Source organism: Carcharodon carcharias, chromosome 21 (assembly GCF_017639515.1).
Source record: "Carcharodon carcharias isolate sCarCar2 chromosome 21, sCarCar2.pri, whole genome shotgun sequence".
NCBI lineage: Eukaryota > Metazoa > Chordata > Chondrichthyes > Lamniformes > Lamnidae > Carcharodon > Carcharodon carcharias.
In genome coordinates this window covers 30693497-30721483 of record NC_054487.1, presented here as the reverse complement: position 1 = coordinate 30721483, position 27987 = coordinate 30693497, and the positions used below count along the sequence as shown (strand labels likewise).

General features: G+C 42.1%; 1 protein-coding gene across 12 annotated transcripts in view; it reads left to right on the top strand.

Moving 5' to 3' along the window:
* Positions 1-27987, top strand: part of erc1b (ELKS/RAB6-interacting/CAST family member 1b) — a 1202158-nt gene that overhangs the window by 2743 nt on the left and 1171428 nt on the right. For all 12 annotated transcript variants that reach the window (XM_041215847.1, XM_041215845.1, XM_041215843.1 and 9 more), the window contains exon 2: positions 12801-13615. In XM_041215847.1, coding sequence (XP_041071781.1) covers positions 12950-13615 — 666 coding nt within the window. In that variant the 5' untranslated portion in view covers positions 12801-12949. The remainder of the gene's footprint in view (positions 1-12800; positions 13616-27987) is intronic.

Sequence of the window (27987 nt, the reverse complement as noted above, 5' to 3'; positions counted from 1 at the left end):
ATTATGTTCCCCCTCTCCTTGTCTCAACCATATGTATTCTGCTAGAACGGCTATCAAAATACCACCTGGCTGCACAAAAAGGCAGTATCAAAACTTTTGGAACCCAAGAATTAACAAGTGTATACCAACAAATTTTGTACCTTATTGCTGCTAAATTCCTAACTTTACAAAATGATTTTGTAACTAAGTTAAAAGAAGCTGACTGCTCTCTGGAACTATTAAGTCCTCTGTAGCAGGAGTAGTGTACAATGCTAAGAATTGAAGAATACCTTATTAAGGCAGTTAGATAAGCACTATGTTTGTTGATATAACATAGCCCTTAATATAATAGTGGAGTGAAAGGAACCGCTTTTTGTGGAAGATTTTAAACAAATAATAACTTGTAGTGCTCCTCACATTTGAGGATAAACAGATGCTGAACAGGAGGAAAAGCAGGAGAGTGGGCAAAGGAGCTAAAAGCAAGGTCAAGGTTGGTTTTGAGGAAGTTTTTGAAAATGGGGAGGAATTTCCGTAGGGCAGAAGTGTGGTGGTTGAAAGAGTAGAATACAGTAAGCCAGCCAGCAGAGTGGAGGATGTATCTGTGTTGTATGGGTTATAGTCATAACTAAAGCTGTGCAGTGTAAGATTTTGGAGGGTTTGAAGGTGAAAATAAGTGCTTTCAAGTCAATTTGTTGCAGTGCTAGAGTTCAGAAAAGTTGAGGGGACGTGGGGGCACCTGACTTTGTGTGGTTGAAGATGTAGGCTGTGGCATTTTAAATGAGTTAGAACTTGAAGGGTAGTGATTGATCAGGATTATTTAAAACAAAGATAACAAAAGCATAGATTAATGCTTTGGCAGACATGGCAGGGATTGTGGTTGGGAGCAGAAAATCTTGTGTTGGAAAAAAGTTGTCTTGTTACACACTGGATTTTCTTTTCATTCATTCACGGGACGTTGCTGGCTGGGCCAGCATTTATTGCCCATCCCTAGTTGCCCTTGAGAAGGTGGTGGTGAGCTGCCTACTTGAACTGCTGCAGTCCATGTGGTGTAGGTATACCCATAGTGCTGTTAGGAAAAGAGCTTCAGGATTTTGACCCCACAACAGCGAAGGAATGGCGACATATTTCCAAGTCAGGATGGTGAATGACTTGGAGGGGAGCTTCCAGGTGATGGTGTTCCTATCTGTCTGCAGCCCTTGTCCTTCCAGGTGGCAGTGGTCATGGGTTTGGAAGGTGCTGTGGAAGGAGCCTTGGTGAATTCCTGCAGTGCATCTTGTAGACGATACGCACTGCTGCCACTGTGCATTGGTGGCGGAGGGAGTGAATGTTTGTGGATGTGAAGACAATCAAGCAGGCTACTTTGTTCTTGATGGTGTCAAGCTTCTTGAGTGTTGTGGGAGCTGCACTCATCCAGGCAAGTGGAAAGCATTCCATCACTCTCCTGACTTTTGCCTTTCAGATGGTGGACAGGCTTTGGGGAGTCAGGAGGTGAGTCACTCATCGCAGGATTCCTAGCTTCTGACCTGCTCTTGTAGCCACAGTATTTCTATGTCTAGTTCAGTTCAGTTTCTGGTCAATGGTAACCTCCAGTGGGGGATTCAGTGATGGTAATGCCATTGAACATCAGGGGCGATGGTTGGATTCTCTCTTGTTGGAGATGGTCATTGCCTGGCACTTGCGACACGAATGTTACTTGCCGCTTGTCAGCCCAAGCCTAGGTATTGTCCCGGCCTTGCTGCATTTGGACATGGACTGCTTCAGTATCTGAGGAGTTGTGAATGGTGCTGAACATTGTGCAATCATCAGCGAACATCCCCACTTCTGACCTTGATGGAAGGAAGGTCATTGATGAAGCAGCTGAAGATAGTTGGGTCGAGGACACTCAGTTATGTCCTGTGTGCAAAGAAGTGCCACGTGGGTTTGCATTTAAAAAAAAATGTATGTATGTAAATTGACAAACCAGTGGCCTATGTAAAGATCTGTACTAAATAAATCCAGTTACAATTGGTAATGTTTTGATATTCTAAACTCAATCTGTGCTTTAACTTTTGGATTTTGCTGAAGCTGTCAAATGCAAATAAAGATGGTACCTAACTAATTTTTCTAAATCTTATGTAAAAAAAAAAAAGCCAAAATAATACCAATATGCAGATGTTATATTAATCTGTAGAATATCTTCTTGGATTTTTCTGTACCTGCTAATGTTAATTATTTGTGCATAAATTGCAGGAATTAGATTGGAAAAAGTATATGTGACTTCATGAACCATGGGGTGATCTAGTCGGTTTGTGTGGCAATTTAGTGCAGCTTCCAGACAATTTGGAATTTAGATGTTGAGTAGTACAACGTTTCTGCATTGGCATTCCTCATGTCTAGCAAAGTAGCAGCAACCTATGCTTGATTTGAGGAAGGAAAAAAGAGTCACATAAGGCGGTGTTCTTTGGAGGGAACTTAACAAAAGGAGGATTCCATTACTGAGTTATGACATCCCTTGCATGCACACAAAAGCTTTTTTCTTGACTGGTTAATAAACTTTCTGCCATTTTTGTGCATTGGGCTTGTTGTGGAATTTTCATCCTATTTTCCCTCAGATTTCTCAACATCTGTGGTTGTAAATTCTTTCCACATTTGCTACCTTCTCAATAGCAACATTTATTGTTTTAAATTCTCAACACTTTCTCTTGAGCTTTTAAAAAAAATTATTTCATGGGATGTGGATGTCGCTGGCTGGGCCAGCATTTGTTGCCCATCCCTAATTGCTCTTGAAAAGGTGGGGTGAGCTGCCTTCTTGAACCGCTGCAGCCCTTGTAGTGTAGGTACATCCACAGTGTTGTTAGGAAGGGGGTTCCAGGATTTTGACTCAGTAACAGTGAAGAAACAGCGATTTAGTGCCAAATCCGGGTTGTGTGTGGCTTGAAGGGAACATGCATGTTGTAGTGTTCCCATATATCTGCCCTTGTCCTTCTAGTTGGTAGAGGTTGTGGGTTTGGAACGTATTGTCGAACAAGCCTTGGTGAGTTGCTGCAGTGCACCTTGTAGATGGTACTCTCTGCTGCCACTGCGTGTTGGTGGCGGGAGGAGTCAGTGTTTAAGATGGTGGATGAGGTGCCAGTCAAGCAAGCTGTTTTGTCCTGGATGATGTTGTGCTGTTGGAGCTGCTCTCATCCAGATAATTGGGGAGTATTCCATCACTCCTGACTTGTGCCTTGTAGATGGTGGACAGGTTTTGGAGAGAAGTAAGGTGAGTTACCGGCCACAGAATTCCCAGCCTCTGACCTGCTTTTGTAGCCGCAGTATTTATATGACTTGTCCAACTCAGTTTCTGGTCATTGTTGACCCCCAGGATGTTGATAGTGGGGGAATTCAGTAATGGTAATGCCATTGAATGTCAAGGGGAAGTGGTTAGATTCTCTATTGTTGCATATGGTCAGTTCCTGGTACATGTGGTGTGAATGTTAGTTGGCACTTGCCAGCCCAAACCTGAATGTTGAAAATGCCCACTTCTGATGACATGATGGAGGGAAGGTTATTGATGAAGCAGGTGATTGATGATGGGCCTAGGAACTTCTGCAGCAATGCCCTTTGCTGGTTATGACTCCAACCAGTGGCGAGTTCTCCCTTAATTCCCATTGACTTCAGTTTTGTTGGGGCTCCTCGATGCCACACTTGGTTAAATGCTGCCTTGATGTCAAGGGCAGTCACCCTCACCTCACCTCTGGCATTCAGCACTTGTGTCCATGTTTGGACAAAAATGGCGAGATCATGAGCTGAGTGGCCCTGGCAGATCCCAAACTGAGATTTGGTTAGCAGATTAGTGTAAATGCTGCTGGACAGCACTGTTGATGACACCTTCCATCAGTTTGTCATTGATGGAGATTAGACTGATCGGATGGTAATTGGCCAGGTAGGACTCTTTGTGGACAAGCCATACCTGGGCTATTTTCCACATTGTTGAGTAGATGCCAGTGTTGTAGCTGTACTGGAGCAGCTCGGCTAAGGGCATGGTTAGTGGCACATGTTGCCTGAGAGCCTGCGGTCAGAGTATAACAATCAAAATTGTGATAATGAAAATAACAATTTTAACATGAAACTGCAAAAAATATTAGATCCTTTCCTACTATTGTGGTTAATGTTAAGTTTATCAGACTGGAGGGAAATGTGCAGTGGTGTTCCCCAGGTGTCGGTTTTGGGAGTTCTACTGTCTTTTGGTTATATATTAATAACGTGGACTTGAGCATATAGGGCACACTTTGAAAGGTTCCAGATGTAAATGTAGTAAACAGTGAGATGGATACTAACAGTCTTCAGGAGGGCATGAACAGGCAGGTGACATGGGCAGATACATGGCAGATAAAATTTAACAAAAAAATGTAGTGATTTCATTTTCGTGGGAAGAATGACGAGAGGCAACACAAGCTAACAGGAACACGGACAGAGAGGCCTGGGGATGTATGTATAGAAATCTTCTAAGGTGGCAGGGAAATTTGAGAAAGCTCTTAAAAAGACTTAACAGATCCTTGGTTAAACAGATACATAGAATAAAAACACAATGAAGTTATGCTAAATCTTTATAAAACACTGGTTAAGCCATTATGGCCAATTCAGAGCACCACAGTTTAGGAAGGATGTCCCTCAGAAGTTGTGCAGAGGAGATTTGTTAGAATGGTACTTGGAGTTGAAGACTTGGTTAGATGTGGAGAGACAAGTGAAACTGAGGTGGTTCTCCTCAGAGCAGAGAAGATTAAAGGAAGGTTTGATAAAGGTGATCAAAATCTTGCAGCATTTTGATTAGATTAAATAAGGGGAAATTGGTTTCAATGGTTTTTGGGGTTAATAACCAGAGGATACAAATTTAAGGTAATTGGCAAAAAGAAGAGATGTAGCATGAGGAAAGAAATTGTGCAATGAGTTATTTGGAATGCACTGTCTGAAAGGGTGGTAGAAGCAAATTCGATAATAACATTCAAAAGGGAATTGGATAAATATTTGAAAAGGGGAAAAAAATCTGGGCTATGGAGAAAGAACATCAGAGTGAAACTAATTGTGCAGGTCTTTCAAAGAGCTGACAAAGGCACAATGGGCTGCATGGCTTTCCCTTGTGCTGTATAACTGATTGTATATCATGGAGCTTCAAGGGGCCACATGAGGTTTAAAAAAAAACTATGTTCCTCAATTTGCAAATGTGTCATTGTGTTCTGATACAGAATTTACGAATCAGTGATGGTGCTTTTTTTAAATAAAAACATTAAAAGCTGAATCCAATCAAAATTGTGATAATGAAAATAACAATTTTTACATGAAACTGAATTAAAAATAAACAAGTGCAAATAGCACTGCATTGCTTGGACTTGCAGGCTGGATTACTAGGGCTATGTATGGTTGCATTTTGGATGCCCTTAATCTAGTGTATCACTGCCTGATGGACAAGAATGGTGTCTCCCAGCTGAACATGGTACCTATACTGTTACCTGTATGGGCTTGCCTGTCTGCAGGACAGACATCAGTACTATGGCACATTATTATTTGAGGAAAAAAAAATGACGGATGAGCAAATCATGGGGCGCCATTGGCAGTGATTTGGGTGGTCTTGATGCAACCCATCTATCTTTATTTGAATCACCTCCCAAGCCTAAGAAAGATAAACTGATCATGGTAAAGGTTTCCAAATTGACAGCAAATGCTTCCACATAAATTGTGTAGTGGTACATGAAGATGCTCTGCTCTGACTTTAGGTGTTTTCTGTGCACTTGTGTCCTCTCAGCAGCAGGAACTGATGGGTCAAAGGTTTAATGAACTGATGGGTCAAAGGTTTAATGAACTGATGGGTCAAAGGTTTAATAAACTGCATTAACTTTAGCAAGCATGGGCCAAGTGCTGGGAAATGGGATCAGGTGTTTCTCACGTTTCGGTGTAGACTTGATGGGCCGAAGGGCTTCTTCTGCATTGTGATTCTGTGAATGTTATGATGTGTCTAGTGCTCATCCAGGTACTTTTTAAAGGATGTGAGGCAACCCGCCTCCACCATTCTCCCAGGCAGTGCATTCCAAACTGTCATCACCCTCTGGGTAAAAAAGCTTTTCCTTACATCCCCCTTAAACCTCCTGTCCCCCACCTTGAACTTATGTCTCCTCGTGGCTGACCCTTCAACTAAGGGTCAGCTTCTCCCTGTCCATGCCCCTCATAATCTTGTACACCTGGATCAGGTCGCCCCTCAGTCTTCGCTGCTGCAACAAAAACAACCCAAGTCTATCCAACCTCTCTTCATAACTTAAATGTTTCATCTCAGGCAACATCCTGGCGAATCTCCTCTGCACCCCCTCCAGTGCAATCATATCCTTTCTAAAATGTGGCGACCAGAATTGCATACAATACTCCAACTGTGGCCTCACCAAGGTTCTATACAACTCCAACCTGACCTCCCTACTTTAGTAACCTATGTCTCAATTGGTAAAAACAAGTCTCCCATATGTCTTTTTCACCACCCCACTAACATGCCCCTCCGCCTTCAGAGATCTATGGACACACACGCCAAGGTACTTCTGTTCCTCAGAACTTCCTGGTGTCATGCGGTTTATTGAATATTTCCTTGTCAAATTACTCCTTCCAAAGTATCACCTCACACTTTTCAGGTTAAATTCCATCTGCCACTTATCTGCCCATTTGACCATCCGGTCTACATCTTCCTGTAGCCCAAGATGCTCAACTTCACTATTAACCACCCGGCCATTCTTTCTGTCATCTGCAAACTTACTAATCTTACCCCCCACATAGTCATCTATGTTGTTTATATAAATCACAAATAATAGGGGAGCCAGCACAGATCCCTGTGGTACGCCACTGGTCACTGGCTTCCAGTCACTAAAGCATCCTTCTGTCATCACCCTCTGTCTCCTACAACTAAGCCAATTTTGAATCCACTTTATCAAATTACCCTGTATCCCATGTGCATTTGCCTTCTTTATAAGTCTCCCATGTGGGACCTTGTCAAAGGCTTTGCTGAAATCCATATAAACTACATCAATTGCACTACCCTCATCTACACACCTGGTCACCTCCTCAAAAAAATTCAAATTTGTTAGGCATGACCCCCCCCTCTGACAAAGCCATGCTGACTATCCCTGATCAAACCTTGCCTCTCCAAGTGATATATAGATAGATACTCTCCTTCAGAAATTTCTCCAATAGTTTCCCTACCACTGACGTGAGCCTCACTGGCCTGTAGTTCCATGGCTTATCTTTACAACCCTTCTTAAATAGCGGAACTACATTAGCTGTTCTCCAGTCCTCTGGCACCTCCCCCATGGCCAGAGAGGAATTAAAAATTTTGGTCAGGGCCCCGCGATCCCCTCCCTTGCCTCCCTCAGCAGTCCAGGACACAAATCATCCGGACCTGGAGATTTGTCCACTTTTAAGCCTGCCAACACTTCCAATATCTTGTCACTCCATTTATCAATTTGCTTAAGAACCTCGCAGTCTCTCTCCCATCTTTTCCCATATATTTTTAAACAACTTTCCTTTTACAAATACTTACCCACTTTTATAAAACTGTTATGCATTCTGCTCCTACTGTGGTTGCATGTGGGTGTTTCATGCTCTTCTGTTTTGAAAGAAAAATTCTCCTGAACTTTCCTTTCATTCTTAATGCTTTCAACTTGCTGACTCAAACTGGTGGAAGTGGTGTTTCTGTTTTTACATAATCGAAACAGTTCATAATTTTGAGCACGTCTAGCTGATTTGATAACTTTCTCTAATCTAATGAAGGGAACTGTAATTTCTTAAGTCTTTCCTCACAACTAAAGCCTCTTATTCCTGGTATCATCTTAGTGAATCTAGACACAATATTTTACCTGTGGGTTAACCAAAGATTGTATAGATTCAGCATTACTTCTTTGCTCTGTACTCTGTTTTCCCGTGTACTCCTATGGTTCTACAGTTTTACAGAAAACAACTACATAGCAACATAATTAAGTGGCTAGTTGAACACTCTCTTTAATACATAAAAGCAAAAAAAAAGCTAGCAGTACCATTACTAGAGTGTATTCCTTGATAAAATGCCTTCCCACTATTAGAGATGCCAGAATGAATAAACATTTGCCAAACATATATAAAACCGCAGAAGTCTGTTACACCATTTATCTAAACATTTCTATTTAAATTTTGCAGCCATTGCACTGACAGTGCCAATGGGATGAGAGCCTAGCAGAATTCCCTTATCCTTTTCAAATAAGCTGTGCCACTAAGAGTTGATTTCAATCTTCAAATGATACACTGGCTTCCACACTAAACACATTCCTTTCTTTTGATCCCCTCAGGTTCTTGCCAATTATGAAGGTGTTGCAGTATGATTTTTTGATTTTAAAAGCCAAGTCTCATTTCTTGACATGTTGAAGATGAAAATGAGAGGGACATAGCGAAGTTTGGATTTTTTAGGTGAAATTTTCTGAAACATTATCATTATTTTATTTCTGTTTAGCGTGAGCCTACTTAGTGTTAGCAAATTCCAACAGTATGTGCAGGGTACTGAACCGCTCGGAGTGAGGACTGTACAAAGTCTTTCTATTCATATTTTATCACATCTCCTGTAGATTTAAATTTATTCATAGTTGCTTCATCTTTAAAGGCCAGGGCGTAAGAATAATGTATTTCTGTTGACAAAACTAATAATATAAGGTTTAAAATCAAAATTCTAGGAAAAGTAGTAATATTGATAATGCACTGTTGATAGCTGGGGAACAAGAACACTGGCATGTCATTTTCACCACTGTGATGTCTCTTGCACAATAATGTGTTCTGATGTGAATCACTTTCTCAAATCAGTACTTGTTGAGTAAAAATATTTGGCAAACATTTTCTGTTGCGATGGTGTTTTTAAAGAATACTTTTGCTGCCTTATCTGGTCACAGTAGGAGAATTGATTTATTTTATTGAAAAACTCTTCTATTTGTTGATCCATTAGAAGTAATGAGAGTTGATGCTTGGCGTCAAGATGAAATCCCAGACTGTATAATTTTTTCTGAGAATAAAGAAATCCTGTTTTTTTTGATGGGATGAGATGTTTTGAAAAATTAGCTTAATAAGGGACGTATCAGTTCATAAGCACTCCTAGTGGCACAGCTTATTTTAAAAGGAAATTCTGCCAGGCTCTCATCCCATTGGCATTGTCAGTACAATGGCTGTCAAATTTAAATAGAAATGTTTGGATAAATGGCATAAGAGGCTTCTGTAGTTTTTTATTCATCCACAGATGTGAGCACTTATTGCCTAGTCCTAATTGTCTTTGAGAAGATGGTTGTGAGCTGCCTTCTTGAACCATGCGGTCTGTGTGGTGAAGGTGTTCCCACAGTACTGTTAGGTTCTAGGATTTTGACCAAGCATTGGTGATACACTTCCAAGTCAGGATGGTGTGTGACTTGGGGAATTTGAAGTTTGTGGGGTTCCCATGTGCCACTGCCCTTGTTGTTCTAGGTAGTAGAGGTTTTTGGGTGTGGGGGAGCTGCTGCTGAAACCATGGCCAGTTGCTAGTGTGCATCTTATAGCTGGTACACACTGCAGATATGTTGCACTGATGATGGAGGGAGTGAATATTTAGGGTGGTGGATGAGGGGCCAATCAGGCTTTGTCCTGGATGGTGTTTGCTTCTTGTGATGGAGCTGCACTCATCTCGGCAAGTGAAGAGTATTCCATCACACTCGTGACTTGCGCCTCATAGATGGTGGTCAGCTTGTGAGTGCATTACTCATTGCAGAATACTCAGCCTCTACCTCACCTGGCCTTGTAGCCACAGGGTTTGTGTGGCTCATCCAGTTCAGTTTCTGGTTAATAGTGACCGCCAAGATATTGATGGGGGATTCAGCAGTGGGAATGCCATTCCCATTGAATGTCAATGGGAGGAGGAGATTAGACCTTTTCTTGTTGAAGGCGGTCATGCTTAGCACTTTATATCAATCTTTTGATCTTTTTTGGGTTTTATATTTTGGTTTCTCTTCCTCTGCACCGCCTGTGGTATGAGTTAATGCAGGCTATTTGTATGATTTAATTATGACATGCTTTTATACATATGGCATTGCCTTCAACAAAGCAAACATCTCAATATAAAATATAGCATATTTCTCTCACCCCCATGCCAACTGTTCTTGAAAATGTTAACTCCTGCACTGTGGTATGGAAAATGATTTGAGTCATAAAGCTACTCGGACACCAAGAATGGGATTATTACTAACAACACCAAAACGTAGAATATAATCTGAAATTAAACATTTTAGCTTCACTTTTATTCTATCTTTCTCATTCTCACATTTTGTTTTAATTTGTATTTTATATTTTCCAAACTGTCTGTCCTTCTGTTTTGTAATTTGAAACAAATTCCGTTTTCCTTTTAACTCCCATCTACCAATGGCACCCAATCCACAAATATTCAATCCCTCCAACACCGATGCACAGTGGCAGCAGTGTGTAACATCTAAAAGATTCCCAACCGCTACCATCTAGAAGGACAAGGGCAGCAGACACATGGGAACACAACCACCTGGAAGCTCCCCTCCAAGCCACTCACCATCCTGACTTGGAAATATATTGCCGTTCCTTCCCTGTCGCTGAGTCAAAATCCTGGAATTCCCTCCCTAACAGCACTGTTGGTGTACTACATCACTGGGACTGCAGTGGTTCAAGAAGGCAGCTCACCACCACCTTCTCAAGGGCAATAAATGCTGGCCTAGCCAGCGACGCCCACATCTCATTAATGAATAAAAAAACCCAGAGCATTTGGCTAGGCGACCCTTCAACTTTCCTTAAGCTCCTCACTATTGTGGACATTCTAGCTCCAGGATGAGCCTCACTGCACTCTTGCTTAGTGACTCCAATTCAGAAATACTCCTGATTCCTTATAGCCCTTTGCTTCTGGTCTACAGCTTCTGGAAGATTCTCTCCCTCTGCCTGTTTCCAAGTTGTTCTAGCTCCAGGCATAAACTACTTGTTTCATAGTTGGTTTGGGAGCAGTTAATAGTTTGTGTGAGAAAATACACATATAAACCCAAAACAAAAAGGTACTCCCTGTATAACCTATTGCCAAAGCAACTTGGCATACCTGGGATGTCCCAGACAGAGATTCAAACTCATTAACACCCATTCCCAAACCTTCCCTTGTTCTGGGAAACCACGTGGCTAGTTTAAACCCCTTATGAAGCCAATTCTACACATCTTGTTCCACCAAGACTTGGAAAGGGGCCATTCATTGTTTAATGTTTCCCACTTGTAACCCTGACCTTGACCCACACCACCCTTTTCATGGCAATTACTTCAGGTCTGTTAACCAACTTCCCAAACCAGGTGCTTCCATTATCTTGCATTTTAAAAACTTTAATCCCTACTAAAAGTTCTACTCCTAAAATATATGAATAATGAAATTAGACATTTTCGCAACATGTCTTAGGAATTTTTAAAATCTGAGTTTTGAGCTGTGATGGAGAGGAAAGTAGCTTGCTCTGGTCACACATGAGGTCACTCAGGAGAAATTGAACAGTTCAGATCTTTCTTTCTGCTGGGTTTGAATCATTTGGAAAAACAAACTGAAATCCTCTTTAAATTGATTTTTCTGTGAAAATTTATTCTCACCAAAAAGAAAAAATTGCATTTACGTAACTTTCTTCACTACCACTGGATGTCTCAGAACACTTTATGGGCAATAAAGTACTTTGGAAATGTAGTCACTTTTGTAATGTAGAAAACACAACAACCAATTTGGATGCAGCAAACTCCAACAAACAGCAACAGTGATAACACTCAGATCTGTTTTTGAGATATTGATTGTGGGATAAATATTAGCCAAGACACGGTATAACTCCCCTGCTCCTCTTTGAAATAGCGCCAGAGGAACTTTTCCATTCATCCAAGCAGGCAATTGGGGTCATCTGAAAGGCAGCACTTCTGACAGTAGCTCCTTCAGTACTGCACTGGATTTTTGTGCTCAAGCCCTGGAGTGGGGCTTGAACCTGGAACTTTCTGCTTCAAAGGTGAGAGTGCTGCCAGTTGAGTCTTGGCTGACGCTTAAGAAACAATATCACTTTGTGTTCTCAGAAAAGGTACCACAAGTCTTGCCTGAGGTAAACTTTGAATAATTCATAAATTAAAAGGACCCATTGTTAATATTTTTAATGTGAAATTTGGTATCAATAAAGTTTTGAGAATTCAATCTTGTTTTGATGCCTTTTGGAAAAGCAAAGAAACTCAGATTCTTATGAGACCTGATCTCTCCTACTTGAGTTTATAGAAACCTACTGATTTGTACTAGGAAATTCTGTAACTGCACATTCCCACAGTGTACAAATTTTGCTCACTCCCTGCAGTTCTTCTGGGAGAGAAAAATACATAATTGAAGTCTTGGCCTTTCATACAGGCTGAAGTCTTGAAACAAAAACTGTACTGGAGGTAATGAAAACACACAAGCCAATTCATTTGATGCATTTAATCACTTTTGTCAAATGTCAATCTTCAATACTTTTGTTCAATTTTATTTATTGAAATTATGTCAAAAATAAAACGAAATGTTTTAATTAGGTTTTTGAGACAGAATTGGTTTACATCTTATTTTCTAGAATTGGTTATTTTCATTGGAAAATTTGAGTGCATCACCTGCAGCATTGAGAGAGAGTTAGGAGGTGGATTTTCTTGCTATCTTTGTTTTATGAACAAAATTGACCATGTGCATAATGGGTGCTCGCAGGGAAGAAAATGCATCCCTTTGCTTCATTTATTTCCTTTTATATAGGCTTAAAAGCTGAGAAATTGAATGTTGTATTAATGGTTTTTTGTTTCTGTTTTGACAGATGAGACTTCAGTGACCTGACATGGATGTGGCATCAAGTGTAAATAAAGTGTGCTGAACCTGACAAACTTGCAAACATAAAGCCAAGAAAAGGGATTTTTTTGTTTTGTTTCAATTTAGAAATACACATTTGGCTGAATTCTGTTCAACATGCATGGAAGTTCCCGGTCAGTGGGTAAAATAGAGCAAAGTAACCAGAGTCCTGGACGCTCGCCGAGATTGCCACGGTCACCCCGCCTGGGTCACCGTCGAACAAACAGCACTGGGGGCAGTTCTAATACCAACACCGGTGGTGGTGGGAAAACCCTGTCTATGGAAAACATCCAGTCATTGAATGCTGCATATGCTACATCTGGCCCCATGTACCTAAGTGACCATGACCATGTTGGTACAGATTCCCCGAAAACAACAATGACATTGGGTAGAGCTTCTGGACGGTTACCTTTTGGTGTTAGGATGACCACCATGGGGAGTAGCCCTAACATTGCCACAACTGGTGTGGCCAGTGATACTATAGCTTTTGGAGAACATCATCTGCCAACAGTGAGCCTAGCATCTACTGTACCACACTCATTGCGGCAAGCTAGGGATAATACCATTATGGATCTGCAGTCACAGTTGAAGGAGATCCTCCGTGAGAACGATCTGCTTCGTAAAGAGGTTGATGTGAAGGAGAGCAAGCTCAGCTCCTCAATGAACAGCATCAAAACTTTCTGGAGTCCAGAGTTGAAGAAGGAACGAGCACTACGGAAAGATGAGGTCGCTAAGATGACCATTTGGAAAGAGCAGTATCGGGTTGTGCAGGATGAAAATCAGGTGGGCTTATCATTGAGTTTTTGGAAATAAGAAATAAAGGGAGGAAATTTGTTCAGTCTGCAGCTAAAGTATAATTTCATGAAGTAAAAATGGATAATACTACAGATGATGAATATCTGAAACAAAAACAGAAAATGCTGGAAATGAGCACCACATCAGTCCTCTGGAGAGAACAGATAAGTTAATGTTTTTTGTGTGGAATGTTTGCAATTTCAATTGATAACTACAACTTGTGAAGTGTCATCTGTAATCTTCCTTGCATGCAGCAGAACGATAAAGTCTGGGTATAAATCAAGTGCATCAAGATTAAATTGGCAGATAATAGCCCAGAAATTATGTTACAGCACACTCCATCATTGCAATTTGTACTTTTTTTAATCTTCAAGCTGAAATGGTCTTTTAGAAATCACAAATAAGATTTATTGTAAACCTGCATAGATGATCATGTCTTCAGGATGATGAGCAACCGAAGACACAAGACAGTGATATTGAAGCTGTCTGTGCTTTTAGTCAAGAGAATTGCTTAAACATTTTGCCATGCTAAGCCATCATTTTATATAGCAAAATGCATATTCTGAATATAATTCTTTGTTAGAAGTGTTGCTGTCACTGCCCTAGTGATAAGAAATATGCATAGGATAAGGGTGTTTTAGACTTTTACATTATGTCTGCACGTGCCTTGTTTACGGCAGGAAGAACTTAGTGCAATAAACTGGTTAATGACAATGTAAATTACCGTTGTTATGTCTGGCACTTGGAGTAAAAATGTTTCTTTTAGAACTGCTGTCGTTATACAAGAAGGCAGTTCTAGTGAAAATTATCTTGTGTATATTTGAAGAAATTGCATCTGAGTGAGTTAGAAAGCATTTGTGTACTTGTAGTAGATCTTGCATAGTGTTGGTTATTTGAGTCAGGATATGCTGTTATATCTCTAAGCGTACTTGCACTTTACAACAGAGATTACAGTTCACTTCAAGAGTACTTGATTGGCTTCAGAGTACTTGAGGATGCAGCAAGGGTGTGACAGGTGCTATAATCATGCAAGTATGTCTTGTTGCTCTGTCTATGCCTTTGACTCTCCTCTGTCTTTTCAGCTTTTGGGCATCTTCCAAATATCTCCTCCTTTGGTTCAGTGTGAAATCTTTTGTATGATGAAGTTCCAGTGAAATGCTGTGGTGCGCTTCCTACATTAAATTCAATTCATGTGATACCAAGAAATGACTGAGTGCACTGGCTACAGCAAAGACTATGGGCCCTGACAACATCACAGCCGTGGTGCTGATGACTTGTGGCTCAGAACTAACTGCGCTCCTAACCAAACTTTCTGTACAGCTACAACACTGGTACCTGCTCGACAATATGGAAAATTGCCCAGATATATTCAGTCTACAAAAAGCAGAACAAATCCAATCCAGCCAATTAACACCCCATCAGTCTACTCAATCATCAGCAAAGTATTGGAAGGTGTTGTTATCTGTGCTATCAAGCAGCACTTGCTCAGCTATGCTCAGTTTGGGTTCTGCCAGGACCACTTGATTCCACACCTCATCATGGCCTTAGTTTAAACGTGTACAAAACAGCTGAATTCCAGAGGTGAGCTGAGAGTGAATGCCCTCGACACCAAGGCAAGATTTGACTGAGTGTAACATCAAGGAGCTGTAGTAAAATAGTCACTGGTATTTTGGAGGGGGCTAGAGGGGAGGGGATAAATCTCTACTGGTTAGAGTCATATCTACTAAAAAAGGAAGGTGGTTGTGGTTTTTGAAGGCCAATCTTCTCAGCTGCAGGTCATAATTGCAGGAGTTCCTCAGGGTCATGTTTTCAGTCCAACCATCTTCAACTGCTTTATCAATGACCTCACTTCATCATAAGATGAGGGGTGGGGCATTTGCTGATTGCACACTGTTAAGTTCTATTTGCAACTGCTCAGATATTGAAAAAGTCATTGGCCACTTGTAGCAAGGCCTGGGCTGGGCTGATAAGTGGTAAGTAATACTTGTGTCAGGCAATGAAAGAGAATCTCTCAACAAGAGGGAATCTAATCATCTCTTTGCATCCAGTGGCAGTACTCACTGAACCCCTCCACCATTAACATTCCATTCTGGGGTGGAGGTGGGGGGAATTACCATTGATCAGAAACTGAACTGGACCAGCCATATTAATAATGTGGCTGCAAGAGTAGGTCAGAGTGTGAGAATTCTGTGCTGAGTAATTCACCTCCTGACTCCCCAAAGTCTTTCCACCAACTACAAAGCACAAGCTCAACACCATCTAGGACAAAGTTGCTTGCTAGATTGGCACCCCATCCACGACTTTAAATAGTCTCTTGCTCCATCACTGACACACTGGCTGCAGTGTGTACCATCTACAGGATGTGCTGTAGAAACTCACCAACACTCCTTCGGCAGCACCTTCCAAACCAGTGACCTCTACCACCTAGAAGCACAAGGGGAGCAGGCACATGACGCACTATCACCATCTGCAACTTCATCTCCAAGTTGCACACTATCCTGGCTTGGAACTACATTGCCATTTCTTCACTGTCACTGTGTCAAAATCCTGCAACTCACTTCCCAACAGCACTCTGGGTGTACCTATATTATATGGACTACAATGGTTCAAAAAGGCAGTTTGCCAGTCCCTTTGCGAGGACAATTAGGAATGGGGAATAAATGCTGTCCTTACTAGTGACACTACCTCCCATGACGGAATAAAAAAATAAAAGGCACTAAATAAATGCAAGCTGTTGTAACTGTCAAAATGAGGCTCATGAGGATCGGTGAATGAATAAGTAAAATTCTGCTTTTTAAATTGTTTGGAATTTTTCGTTTTGGGGATGGAATATTACAACTGTGTAAGTGAGTGGTCTCTTAGAAACAGAATGGAGACCTTGTGTTAGTGTACAGGTGAGATGGAGGTAGAGGATCATTGTGCACAGCTGTAATTCAGTTGCCATTTTAATGTTATACAATCTCCTTTATTTTGTATCAGTTTTCAATTTATATTATTCTTCATCAATCTCTTGGAACATTGCACAGGGGAGTTGAGTACATGTATTGCTTTTAGGTGAGATGGAATTAGAGGACATGAAGGTAAATGAAACGAGGGGGTGGAGAACAATTGGATGCCATAGGAGTAAGAGGGGTGGGGCAGAAGGAAAGAATGACTGATGATCAGGGCCTATACCTGAAAATGTCTTCAGTATGGAAGGAGTGGCTGTCTGAAATCCTACTACAAGGCCCCAATCTGTTCAATTTGAGAGGGGGAGGGGTTGCACTTAATGGGAGTTGATCATTGGGGCTGGAAACATACTCAGAGTGGGAAGATGGAGTGGAGCACAAGAGGTGGGGATAATTGGCTGAGAATTAGGACCCAAGAATGAAAAGACTTTTAATGTGGGGAGGATTTGGCCTCTTTGAGTTTAACAAGTGTTGTGCCTATCAGAGCAGAAAAGGTATGAGAAAGTCGGGGCAGGGAAATGTCACAATAGTGGATGTGGTCAGTGCATTGATCTGGTTGCAGGGACCCCACAATAAAACAGCTGAGTACCAGGTAGTCCAGTATTGAGGGCTCAGGCCTTTAAGGCTTATCTTCTTGGGGCTGGGTGGTTGGAAGGGATTGGGCAAATGTGGTTTAATAGTATTTTGGGTTTTATGTGCCTAATGAAGCCACAGTGAGTTTTGAACAAAAAAACTCTGAAGAATGGGGAGGTTCTTAAAAGTTGGCCCCTGAGGCCCACTATTTTGTCAATTTGTTTAGGTTAGGACCCCTTAAGATACAGAGTGAGGAGAGATTCAGGAGTAAACTATCCAAGGCTTGGGCCACAAAGCTAGAAGAGACAGATTTGAAGAATTGTTGGAACTACTCTTAGTTACTACTCTGCTGCGTCTTGACTAATCTTAACTAAATTACAGATATCTTCACATTTACTCCATTATTGTGCACAAACTGCAAATATGACTTATGCTTCTGTAGTTTCTGGTCTATGTTCTCTAGCTATTTGAATGCCTGCGAATGGCCCCCGACCTTGATTTCATGCTGGTTAAGGCCCGCCCAGCGTGAAACATAGCACCCCCCCACTGGTTGGGAAGCGCTGGGTGGGGGCCTGTCGGCTGCCGGGTCCATTGGTGACCTGGTGACCAGTTTAAAAATGGCACACGCTGCCCTTGGAAGACTGCAATGGAAGAACGCCTCTTCTGCCTCTTGTTACCTAATGTGAGAGAGTTGAATGTGGCTGGAGACTCCAGGCAAGAGGGTAGGCCGGGTGGGCACTTGGGGCCCCCTGCTTTTCGGATGAGCGCCTCACAGTCCGCCTGGAGAAGGTGGCTGCCAAGAGGGACACCCTTGTCCTCAAAGATGGGAGGAGAAGGCCACTGCACCTCAGAGGGCACGGGAGGAGGATACAGTGCAGGTTAGCAGCCATGATGTGGTGCGATGCACATGGGTGCATGCCAGAAGAGGTTCAATGATCTGCGCTCAGGAATGCTGAGTACCGTGTTGGCATTGGTCAGTGTGGATCAGAAGTGTTAAGGCGCGGCCAACCCCACCATGACCTTGGGGGTGCTAGGTTCTGAGTGCCAACTGTCAATGACGTTGGAGCTGGCCAAGGGGTTGATCTTTGTCTGCTTGGGCTGTGCCTTTTGGCTCGAGGGCCGTGACTCAGATGAGCCCTGCAAGGTGTTTCTCAGCTGGGGTTGGCCAGGCTGCAGTGGGCTGCAGGTAGAGAGTGGACTAAACAATGCCCTTCTGTCATTTCAGCAGAAGATGAGCCAGAACCATAACCAATTGGAGAGGTCACATACAGGCGGAGGCCTGCCCAACCTGCTGCTGCTCACAAGATTCGAGCAGGACACCCTAGAGCTAGAGAGCCAGTACGCTGCACGTGCAACCTGGCATGGAGAGGTGGGGATGCCAGATTAAGGTAACAGTGCAGTGCACAGAGGTGAGAGGTTCGGATTGTGCAACCAGCCTAGTGTGATCCCTTCATTGATGGGAGTCTCAAACCTGGAGTTCCCATTGATCATTGAAAGACAATGGCACCATGATGCAGATTTCCATTGTCTCACCAAGACACCTGGCATGCAGGGTGACAGCATGATAACTTTAACTAATGACATGTCCTTGTTCTCCCTTAGATTCGCCAGCACGCACTCGCTCTCTGGACCCTGAAGGGCCACCCCTGACACCGGAGGACCACGGGGCTTCATTTGCACCTGCGTTACACCCGCTCTCTGAACCAGGCATCAGCGCAGATACCAGCACCTCGGGCATTAGATTGGCGGCTGGAATGTCTGTGCACGTTGACGAGTGCACTTCGCTTGAACTGCAGGCGGAGGCAAAGAGTTCCCAGGGTGCTGTCATTCGGAGGACTGCTGGATACCAGGATGTTACTGGTTTGGAGCCTGATGACGAGCCTCTGGAGCCGTCCATTAGGTGGCAGATGCTGGATGCCTAGCGGGATGTGCAGGAGGATCTGGCAGAGATCCATGAGTGTCTGCATGCCATGGTCTCCGTTGTGGAGGAGTCCGTGCAGAGCATGAGCACTGCGTTGACCCTCATGGCCAAGTTCATTTCCTCCTCCATTGATAGAGTGGAGACCCTTATTGAAAGACAGCTCCAGGAACAGAATTAGGAGTTCCTGGGGTTGTGCTTGGACCTGCAAGCCCACATACAGGCAATGATCTCAGGTGATCACTGCCAATGTGGGAGATGGATGAAGCATCCAGTATCCCAGCTAGGTGCCTCTCCATCAATGGTGAGTAGGGAGGTCCAACGCGACCTCAAGTTGGTGCATGATCTGCTTGTTGTCTTTGCGGGCTCCTCTCAGGGCGCTCTTGATGACGGCAGCAGCTCCTCCGCCCCTCTGCTAGTGATTGTGACGTTCTTATGAGGCTGCGATGATTGGGGAGATGCCGGCTGCGGCACTGGCTGCTCCCTCCTAGGCGGGGCCAGTACAGGCACCACTGGCCAGAGGACAACTGCCAAGGTCATCAAGAGCAGCAGAGTCAGCAGGCTGTCTCCAATGCCCGTGCCAGTGAGGAGGAAGACACCAAGATGTAGCACTCGGAAACATAAGTTAAAGGCACCATGAGCACAAGAGGGACAGTTCACGGGTGATTTTCTGTTCGTTTGTGTCTGTCTGCTGGTGTGGACATTAAACCAGTGATCGTAATGTTATTATGCATTTAATGTGCCAATAACATTAAATTTGCTTTTTTTCTGATGGCCTGAATATCCATCACCTTTTTCTTTTCTGGTGCAGGGTACGCCAGTATGTAATGCTGGACTTGAGTGGCTTGATACTTTATTGCACAGGCATTGAGTGGACTTTCAAATGAAAGGGTTATTTCAGACATCCGGGATGGAGGCAGCAGCCCTGGCATGAGGTGGGAGCGGTTCTCTGACAACCTAACTGAAGGAGTGTTGGATCAAGGCGTCTCTGCTTCCCGGTAGTTTACCGAGGTCTGCCTCCATGCCCTCAGTATTCTCCTTACCGTGCTCCTCTTCTGATTCTCCCTTCTTCCTCAGAGGAGGTGCCACCAGCAGAGACCACAATCCCCATTACCAGGTAACGGAAGGCTGTCTGATACCTGGAAGGGTCTGAATCCTCCAGGGGCCTTGGAGGCACTAATAAGTCCTGAAGTGAAACTGCCAAATACCAATAAGCAACCAGCAGCAACCTATCCCCAGAACACCTCACTCCTCACTACTCACACTGGCAATGCAGCTAAGCCCTTTTATCTCGCCCTTAGATGAGATTTTGCAAAATGTCGGCTGCTCAGCTGCCTGTTTTGCCCATGCGATGAGTGCGAAATCACATGAACAATGTAAAATCCAACCTAATTGCCTTTTTTATTGGCCTTAACTAACCTTATAATTGATGGCTGACGCAGCTCCGACTCTGCGTGCACTAGGGCCATCTGCCACTAGCTTGCTTCCCTTAATGTCCCCATTAGCACATCCTTTAGATAATATCACCACCTTTGTCCTTTTGTCTATGACATCTTTGGCAGTCTCTTCTTGGCCTCCACCTATCACTGGCCCCCTTTTGAGCTCTCCTGTCCCACTCCCTTCTACCAGCTTATATTTCATCTCATTTCTTTATGTCCTAGTTCTGATGAAGGGTCATATGGACTCGAAACATCAACTGTATCCCTCTAGAACACAAACAAAAATACCTAGAAAAACTCAGCAGGTCCGACAGAGGTACTGGATTCAGGACTCTGACTGCAAAAGTGCCTATCCAGTACCCTATTGAATCATTAATCACTATTGCTCATCCAGTTTTTCTTGCACACACACACACACACACACACACACACACACACACACACACACCCCCCCCCACCACACCACACCACACTCCTGTACACCCGTGGAGCAAGTACTTGGCCTCTGGCTTCATTCCCCAGATGGACTATCACTTTCATCAGTATTCGGAACTGAATACCAGTTGGAGATTGGGATGTGATCAGGAGACTCCTGCACCCATCCTTTCGCTCTTTGCACACTTGTAAGCTGAGGGGTGACCTCATCTATAAATGTGCAATCCATGAAGCTCTCACCCTCACGGGTATAACGCAGTGACATCAGGTGCTGCTCAGCTGAAATCCAGCACTTAAGCTGTTGCAATTTAGGACAGTTCCTGCACAAGCGGTTAAATAAGACACTTGCTACCACTAGTAAATCTTGTGAATAAACCTTTATCAATGTGAATAAACCTTTATCAATGTGAATAAACCTTTCTATGAATAAACCACACCACTAATAATAAATGCTAATATTTATTCCTATGCATACTTAATACACCTTACTAGTATTAATATGCTCTACTTTTTTAATAAAAAGAAAGACTTGCTGGTTTATTCCCAAATTTAGATTGAAATACTCACCAGCAAATCATCTACCCTCATCCTGTGATCTCACATCTTGATTTTTCTTTCAGAATCTAGGCCGTGACTGTCAACTGGCTAGACTCACTGTTTCTCGCTGCTCACACTGAGCTTTCATCTCCCCACTCCATCCTCTTTGTAGCCCTGTTGCTCTTGCTGCTTCTTGCCATTTAGATTGAGCTCTCACCCTCCCTCTCCGCAGTCTTTGTAACCTCACTGCTCTTGCTTTTCTCACCACTTGGACTGTGAGCTCTCACTTCCCCAATCTACACTTTTTGTAGCCCCGCTGTTGTCGCCGCTTGGGCCACTCTCTCGTTGCTTGAGCCACTGTGTTCGCTTAGATGATTGGATAGAAAGCCACGTATCCAAGCTTGTGGCTAACACAAAGATGGGTGGCTTTGTAAACAGTGTAGATGGATGCATAAAATTACAGGTACAAATCAGGTGAATGGACAAAAATTGTAAATAGATTTCGCTATAGGCAAGCATGAGGTCATTTACTTTGGACCTATACAAGGATAGAATAGATTAACTTTTAAATGGTGAAAAACTAGAACCAATGAGAGCTCTAAGAGATTTGGGGTCCATATACGTAGATCATTAAAATATAATTGACAGGCACAGGGAAGAATTAAAAAGGCTAACGAAATTCTGGCCTTTGTATATAGAGGACTAGAATGCAAAGGGGGCAGAAATTGTGCTACAGCTATACAAAGCCCTTGTTAGACCACATATGGCATGCTGTGAGCAGTTCTGAGGACCACTTTTTAGGAAGGAGAGCAGCATAAATTTACCCACATGATACCTGGAGCCCATGGCTTAAATTACAAGGAACGATTACACAAACTAGGATTGTATTCCTGTAATTTGAGGTTAAGGAGTGACTTGATTAAAGTTTTCAAATTATTAAGGGAACTGATGGGGTAGATAAAGAGAAACTATTTATTTTGTTTAGGGAATCTAGCATTAGGGGAAATAGTAAAAAAAAAATGAAATAAGGGAACACCTGTACATGCATAGGATGATGGAGATTTGAAATCTCTTCAATTGATGCTAGATCAATTGTCAATTCTATAAATGAGATTGATAAAATTTTGTTTACCAAAGGTGTTGAGGGACGTGGGACTGATCACAGATCAGTCTTGATCTCTCAGAATGTTGGAACAGTTTCGAGGGCCTAAATGGCCTACACCTGTTCCTCTGTTCCATTTCATGTGAACAAATCTGAGATCCAAATTTGGATCTTAAAAAAAGAAAAATCTGAATATTGATTTGCTGGTACGAAACTAGAAACTGTGGAAGAGCAGACCTGATGCAAGTCTGTAATGTTTTAGACTGGTAGTCACAGGTGACCCAAAAGGTGATGAAGTCGTAGGTGATGTGAACTTGGGTTATTAGAAAGCAGCAGTTTAAATATTATACATTACTCTTTCAAGTACAAACACGTTTCCATCTGTTCCTATTCAGATGAAGTTACATTGTTTCATAGTTTGTCATTGAGATTTGAACTCTTGATACTCTTTTGAGTAAACCTGTTTCCATCTGTTTCAGATGAAGTTACATTGTTTCATAGTTTGCCATTGTGAGATTTGAACTCTTGATACTCTTTTGAGTAAACCTGTTTCCATCTGTTTCAGATGAAGTTACATTGTTTCATAGTTTGCCATTGTGAGATTTGAACTCTTGATCTTGGGGTTACAAACCCAGTACCATAACCACTTGGCCATTTAGGCCTTAAACTCCACAGCTGTGGTGGTGGGATTTGAACCCAAGCCCCTTGCGAATTGGGCTGGGCTTCTGGATTACTAGTCCTGTGACATTACCACTGCGCCACCATCTCTCCCTAAGAAGATGTAACTCTTTTGAGTACAAACCCATTTCCATTTGTTTCAGATGAAGTTACATTGTTTCATAGTTTGCCATTGTGAAATTTGAACCCTTGATCTTAGGGTTACAAACCCAGTACCATAACCACTTGGCTATTTAGGCCAAGCCTTAACTATGATACATAAGCTAAATAGACAGAAAAAGCATGTAAACTGTAACAGGTGAGAATAGTTCGCTGGTCCCTGATTGGACAAATTGATTGGGGGAAGAGAAGATTGCTGAACTCCGTGGCTGGCAGTGGCAGCCTCCTAAGACCAGTTTACTGGTCCAGGGTTGAACAGACAGATGGATGAATCTCTTTTGCTGTCTGTCTCCTTGAGCTAGCCAAAATATTTGGCCGAAGTTACTGTGGATCTCTTGAGAAAGCTCTTTCCTATCTGAAGTGATTTTTGTCTTGAGAGAGCCCATTTATATACTTCACCTCTAGGGTCTTTTATCAATCGCTTATTCAATTGACCATTAGCAAAGGACAGATATTCAAGGTAATCCCTCCCATTTCATTTGGAAGCCTACAGTCACTCAGAATATTCTGTTCAACCATTACTCAGTTGGTTTATGTATGGGTCATGAGATCCCACCTTATCAGGCTTTCGGAATGTTTTATTTCAGAGCCTGTCCAAGAGTCATGTCCTTAGCAGAGATAAACAGGCTTACCTTGTCCTATATTGGTCACCCCAGGAACTTTTCTTCATATTATTCTGTAATATTCAATAAACTTAAGATTTTATAAGGTTATTTTACAGTGGTTTCTTAGGTAGCTAAAAGATAGTGCGCAGGCACAGAAAATAATTAATAAGAATAATGTTGGCTTTTGCGTCAAGGGTGTTGGAATACAAAGTGGATTAAGTTCTACAGAGCTTAGGTGAAATCCCATCTGGAATACTGCATTCGTTTTTGACCACTACATCTCAGGATATATTGGTCTTGGATATTGTACACTGCAGATTCAGGAAATTGGGTCAGGACTTAAAGGGTTAAATTATGAGGGCATGTTACATACACTTTAGATAGTTGTGTGATAATTTCATGAAATGTTTAAAATCAAAGTATTCAGTGGAGTACATATGGGAAATCATTTCCCCTGGGAGAGTGGTAATGAAAATCATAGAGAACAATCTTAAAATCAGAGTTCAGACCAGTTAGAAGTGAAATCAGGAAGCAATTTTGCAGACAAAAGGGCAAAGAATTCTCATTTTGTGATTATGGGTCACTTGACATTTTCAGTACAGATATTTATTTATTAAGGGTATTGAGATACAGAGCAAAGATGAGTAAATGGAATTGAAGTAAAAATCAATTGTGAACTAATTGAATGAGGAACAGGCTCGCGCGCCTCTTCTTCTGTTCCTCTTTTCCAGATATAAATTGTTTTTCAGTCCTAATTTGAAGTCAATATGTTGTAATTGTTTTTTTCTTCCCTTAGTTCATTATCCTTTTTTTGTATGGGATTGTAATGGAGGATGTATGGAAGTTCATAGGCTCATGTTCTGTGAACATAATCACAATACAAAAAGATTACATGAGAGTACAGAGTGGAGTGATCGGCTGTAGAATGAGTCATTAAGAACAAAGTAGTGATTGACTGTAGTTGAATAATGAGCTAAGTCAGTCAATGAGCAGAACATGAATAGTAGCTGTTACAGTACTGGTGCAAATAATGGCACAAAATCAGCATGCAGCATGGTTGTAGTGTTTGCTGTTTTGGGGTGTGTCATTATTTGTATAGTGTGGGAATTAGAAAACATGTTTTTTTATTGTGTGACACAATTGAGCAACAACTTTTCTGTAGAGCATTCCCTCTTAATTTTTGGTTTCTTCCTTCTGTTCTGGAAACACAATAGAGTACTGTCTATTGACTAGCAATAAATTAAATTAAAAAAGCTAGCAGTGACTTTCCCAGCAGCCCCAAAGAAGCTCGAGATCCTGCAATGTGCAGCGAGAATGAAAAGACTTTTTGAAAATATGAGAAATAAGAATCAATTGAGTGATATTGCAATGTGTAATGAAGATGCAGGATAATAAAAGGAAAAGAATTGCAGGATGAAATTTGAACAAATGGATGTATCAGTTTTCCAGTAGCTGAAGGAAAATTCCAGTGATTTTCTTGTTCTTGGTAAGGAACACTGAGGCCTGGATCTTGCTGCTGAGTTTCAACATCTCCCCAACTCGATGCTGCTGCGCATTTTTACAGGTGTTTTCCAAGCGCAGCTTTCACAGAAATGCCCAGCGCAGCATCTTTCGGGAAACTTTGGTGCAGAGTAGAGCTGGGGGAAGATGGGACTCGCCCTTTTTACAATGCTAGATGCCATATGGTAAGTTTAAAGATCCAGTCTGAATGTTAATGAATGGCAGGCGGCAGTGAGCAGGTGGTCAGGTTGGGGTATTTGTTTGGTCAGGAGGGTAATCAGCTTGTGTTGGGGGCATGGTTGGGGGTTTTAGTCGGGTGGGGTCAGGAGGAGTGGTCAGTTGTTGTATAGTTATCCAAAATTTAAACTAGGTTTTAATCTGTCTAACATTTCCTTGCTAATTATTCAGGTGAGTACTGTGAAACTGTCCTGAGTCTCCAATTCTAACTCCGAGTCTGAGGCATTTGCAGAGGGTCCTGGGGAGCAGGGGAATTGCACATTGGCAGTTGATACTTCCCGGCAATTCCCACTCAAGTCCACGTCTGGGTTTCTACAGGATCTCGATGTGCATCTTTGGTTGTATGTCTGGGGTTTCATGGCCTGGAGACCAGAAGATTTGCCCCGAAGAATTATGCAGGACAAATTCAGTCCTTTGAGCCTCTGCTGAGTTTTTGAATGATCTATCCATTTAGCTTTGTTCTCTTGCTCTTTCCCCAGAGCCTCCTAATTTTCTTCCCTTGAAGTATTCATCGAACTCAATTAGGTACAAAGTATTGAACCACTTCATTATGCCTGTACAAAATTTGGTGTCTAGCATTGTCCAAACATCCAAAAAAACAAGAAGGATGGCCCACCCGCTTCATTGTACTGTAATGAGCAGTGACAACAAATGATTTTGAAGATGATGTACTGATCTCAATTTCAAATGTTTGTTTTCCATTGTATTTCAAATATCTTTTGGCCACTTGTTGCTCAGTTAGATGATTTGATTCTGCTTTAAGCAACTGTTTGCAATTAAGCTTCATTGTGCACCAATGATCTGTACACAGTATGCTTAGTGAAAGAAGCATTTCTCACTTCAGCTAGGATAGGGGTTAAAAAGAGTAGTTGGATGTTGAGTTCAGTGGGAATGGGATTGAGGGAGCAGGAGTTGGCCTTGTAGATTAGCTGAGCTTGGGAAAACTTGGAGGATAACCTAGAGAGAGATGAGAATTTGGTGCTGGAGTTGGAGTAAAAGGTTATTTAGTGAGTTTTTAAGTATTTGCATTTTTTATCATTGGGACATTTGATGAATTTGAGCATATTGGCATAGTTTACTTAACTGGCGATTTGTGACTTTGGGGAAATTGGAGCTTTATACTTGTAGAAAGTGCATTTTTGCACACGGGAAGTCCAGATGAAATGCATCCTCAATTCAAGGTTAAAGCATGGAAAATAATTGAATCAAATCTGGGAGATACATGTCTCAGGATGGGGCAGAACAATAGGTACAGCAGGCAGGACAGAAGGTAGAGCAGGAAGGGATAGAAGCTGGCATGGTGTGAAAATAGCAAGATACAACAAGGTTGGAGGGTGTTTGGAAATATAGTGTGACTATTGGAAAAGGAAGGGGTCTATCATTTGTGGGCAGGGAAAGAGGACAGCTGATTGGAGGGATAGGTTAGTTGAAAATAAAAATATAACAGAAAAAATCCACTAAATGAAGATGGAATCTTTGTGGGCTATTATGGTCTGTACAACTTAGCAACTTATTGGCAACTGAAACTTGAGTTTTTTATTCATTTAGAAGTGTTTCTTTTTTTTAAACCGCCTAGGAGTGGGGAAAATGCCTAAGATACTCCGCCTTTTAATAGATTGAGGAAAGCTTGTGTGGCAGCTAATACTAGCACGAATGCTTGCTAAGCTTGTCTTATTATTATGCTTTTTATATGGCACAGATTCTTGCAACATTGTGAATAATTAGCATTTCTTTCATTTTGGAAAAGAGAATGCCATAATCATATTATATGGTAGCACCTTGGAAGGTTTTACAAAGCAAGAAAGTTGTGCAACAAAATGTCACCAGCGACGTAACTAAGGAGTAAATGGGAATCGAGACATGATGATTTCAGACCACAAAGGGCAGTCAGAGTCTCTCCCCACATTTTACATTTGCACAATAATGCAAATTATTTAGTATATTTGGAAACCATCTATACCGAAATATTGTTTATTTCCAGGATTTTCTGTTTCTATTTCAAAATCACAGTTTTCCTTTTTTATTTATCTTTATAATGCTACCCCTATTCATATACTGTCCATTATTCTTAATGTATTATCGCTTGGATTCCACTTAACAATATAAATGTTTGAGAGCTGTCGGAATCCATCATAGCCTGTCCTGACGTCGATCAAAGTTTGCCTGTCCCTCAGGTAGGCATAAAAGATCTCATGACACTATTCAAAGAAAAACTCAGGAGATTGAAGA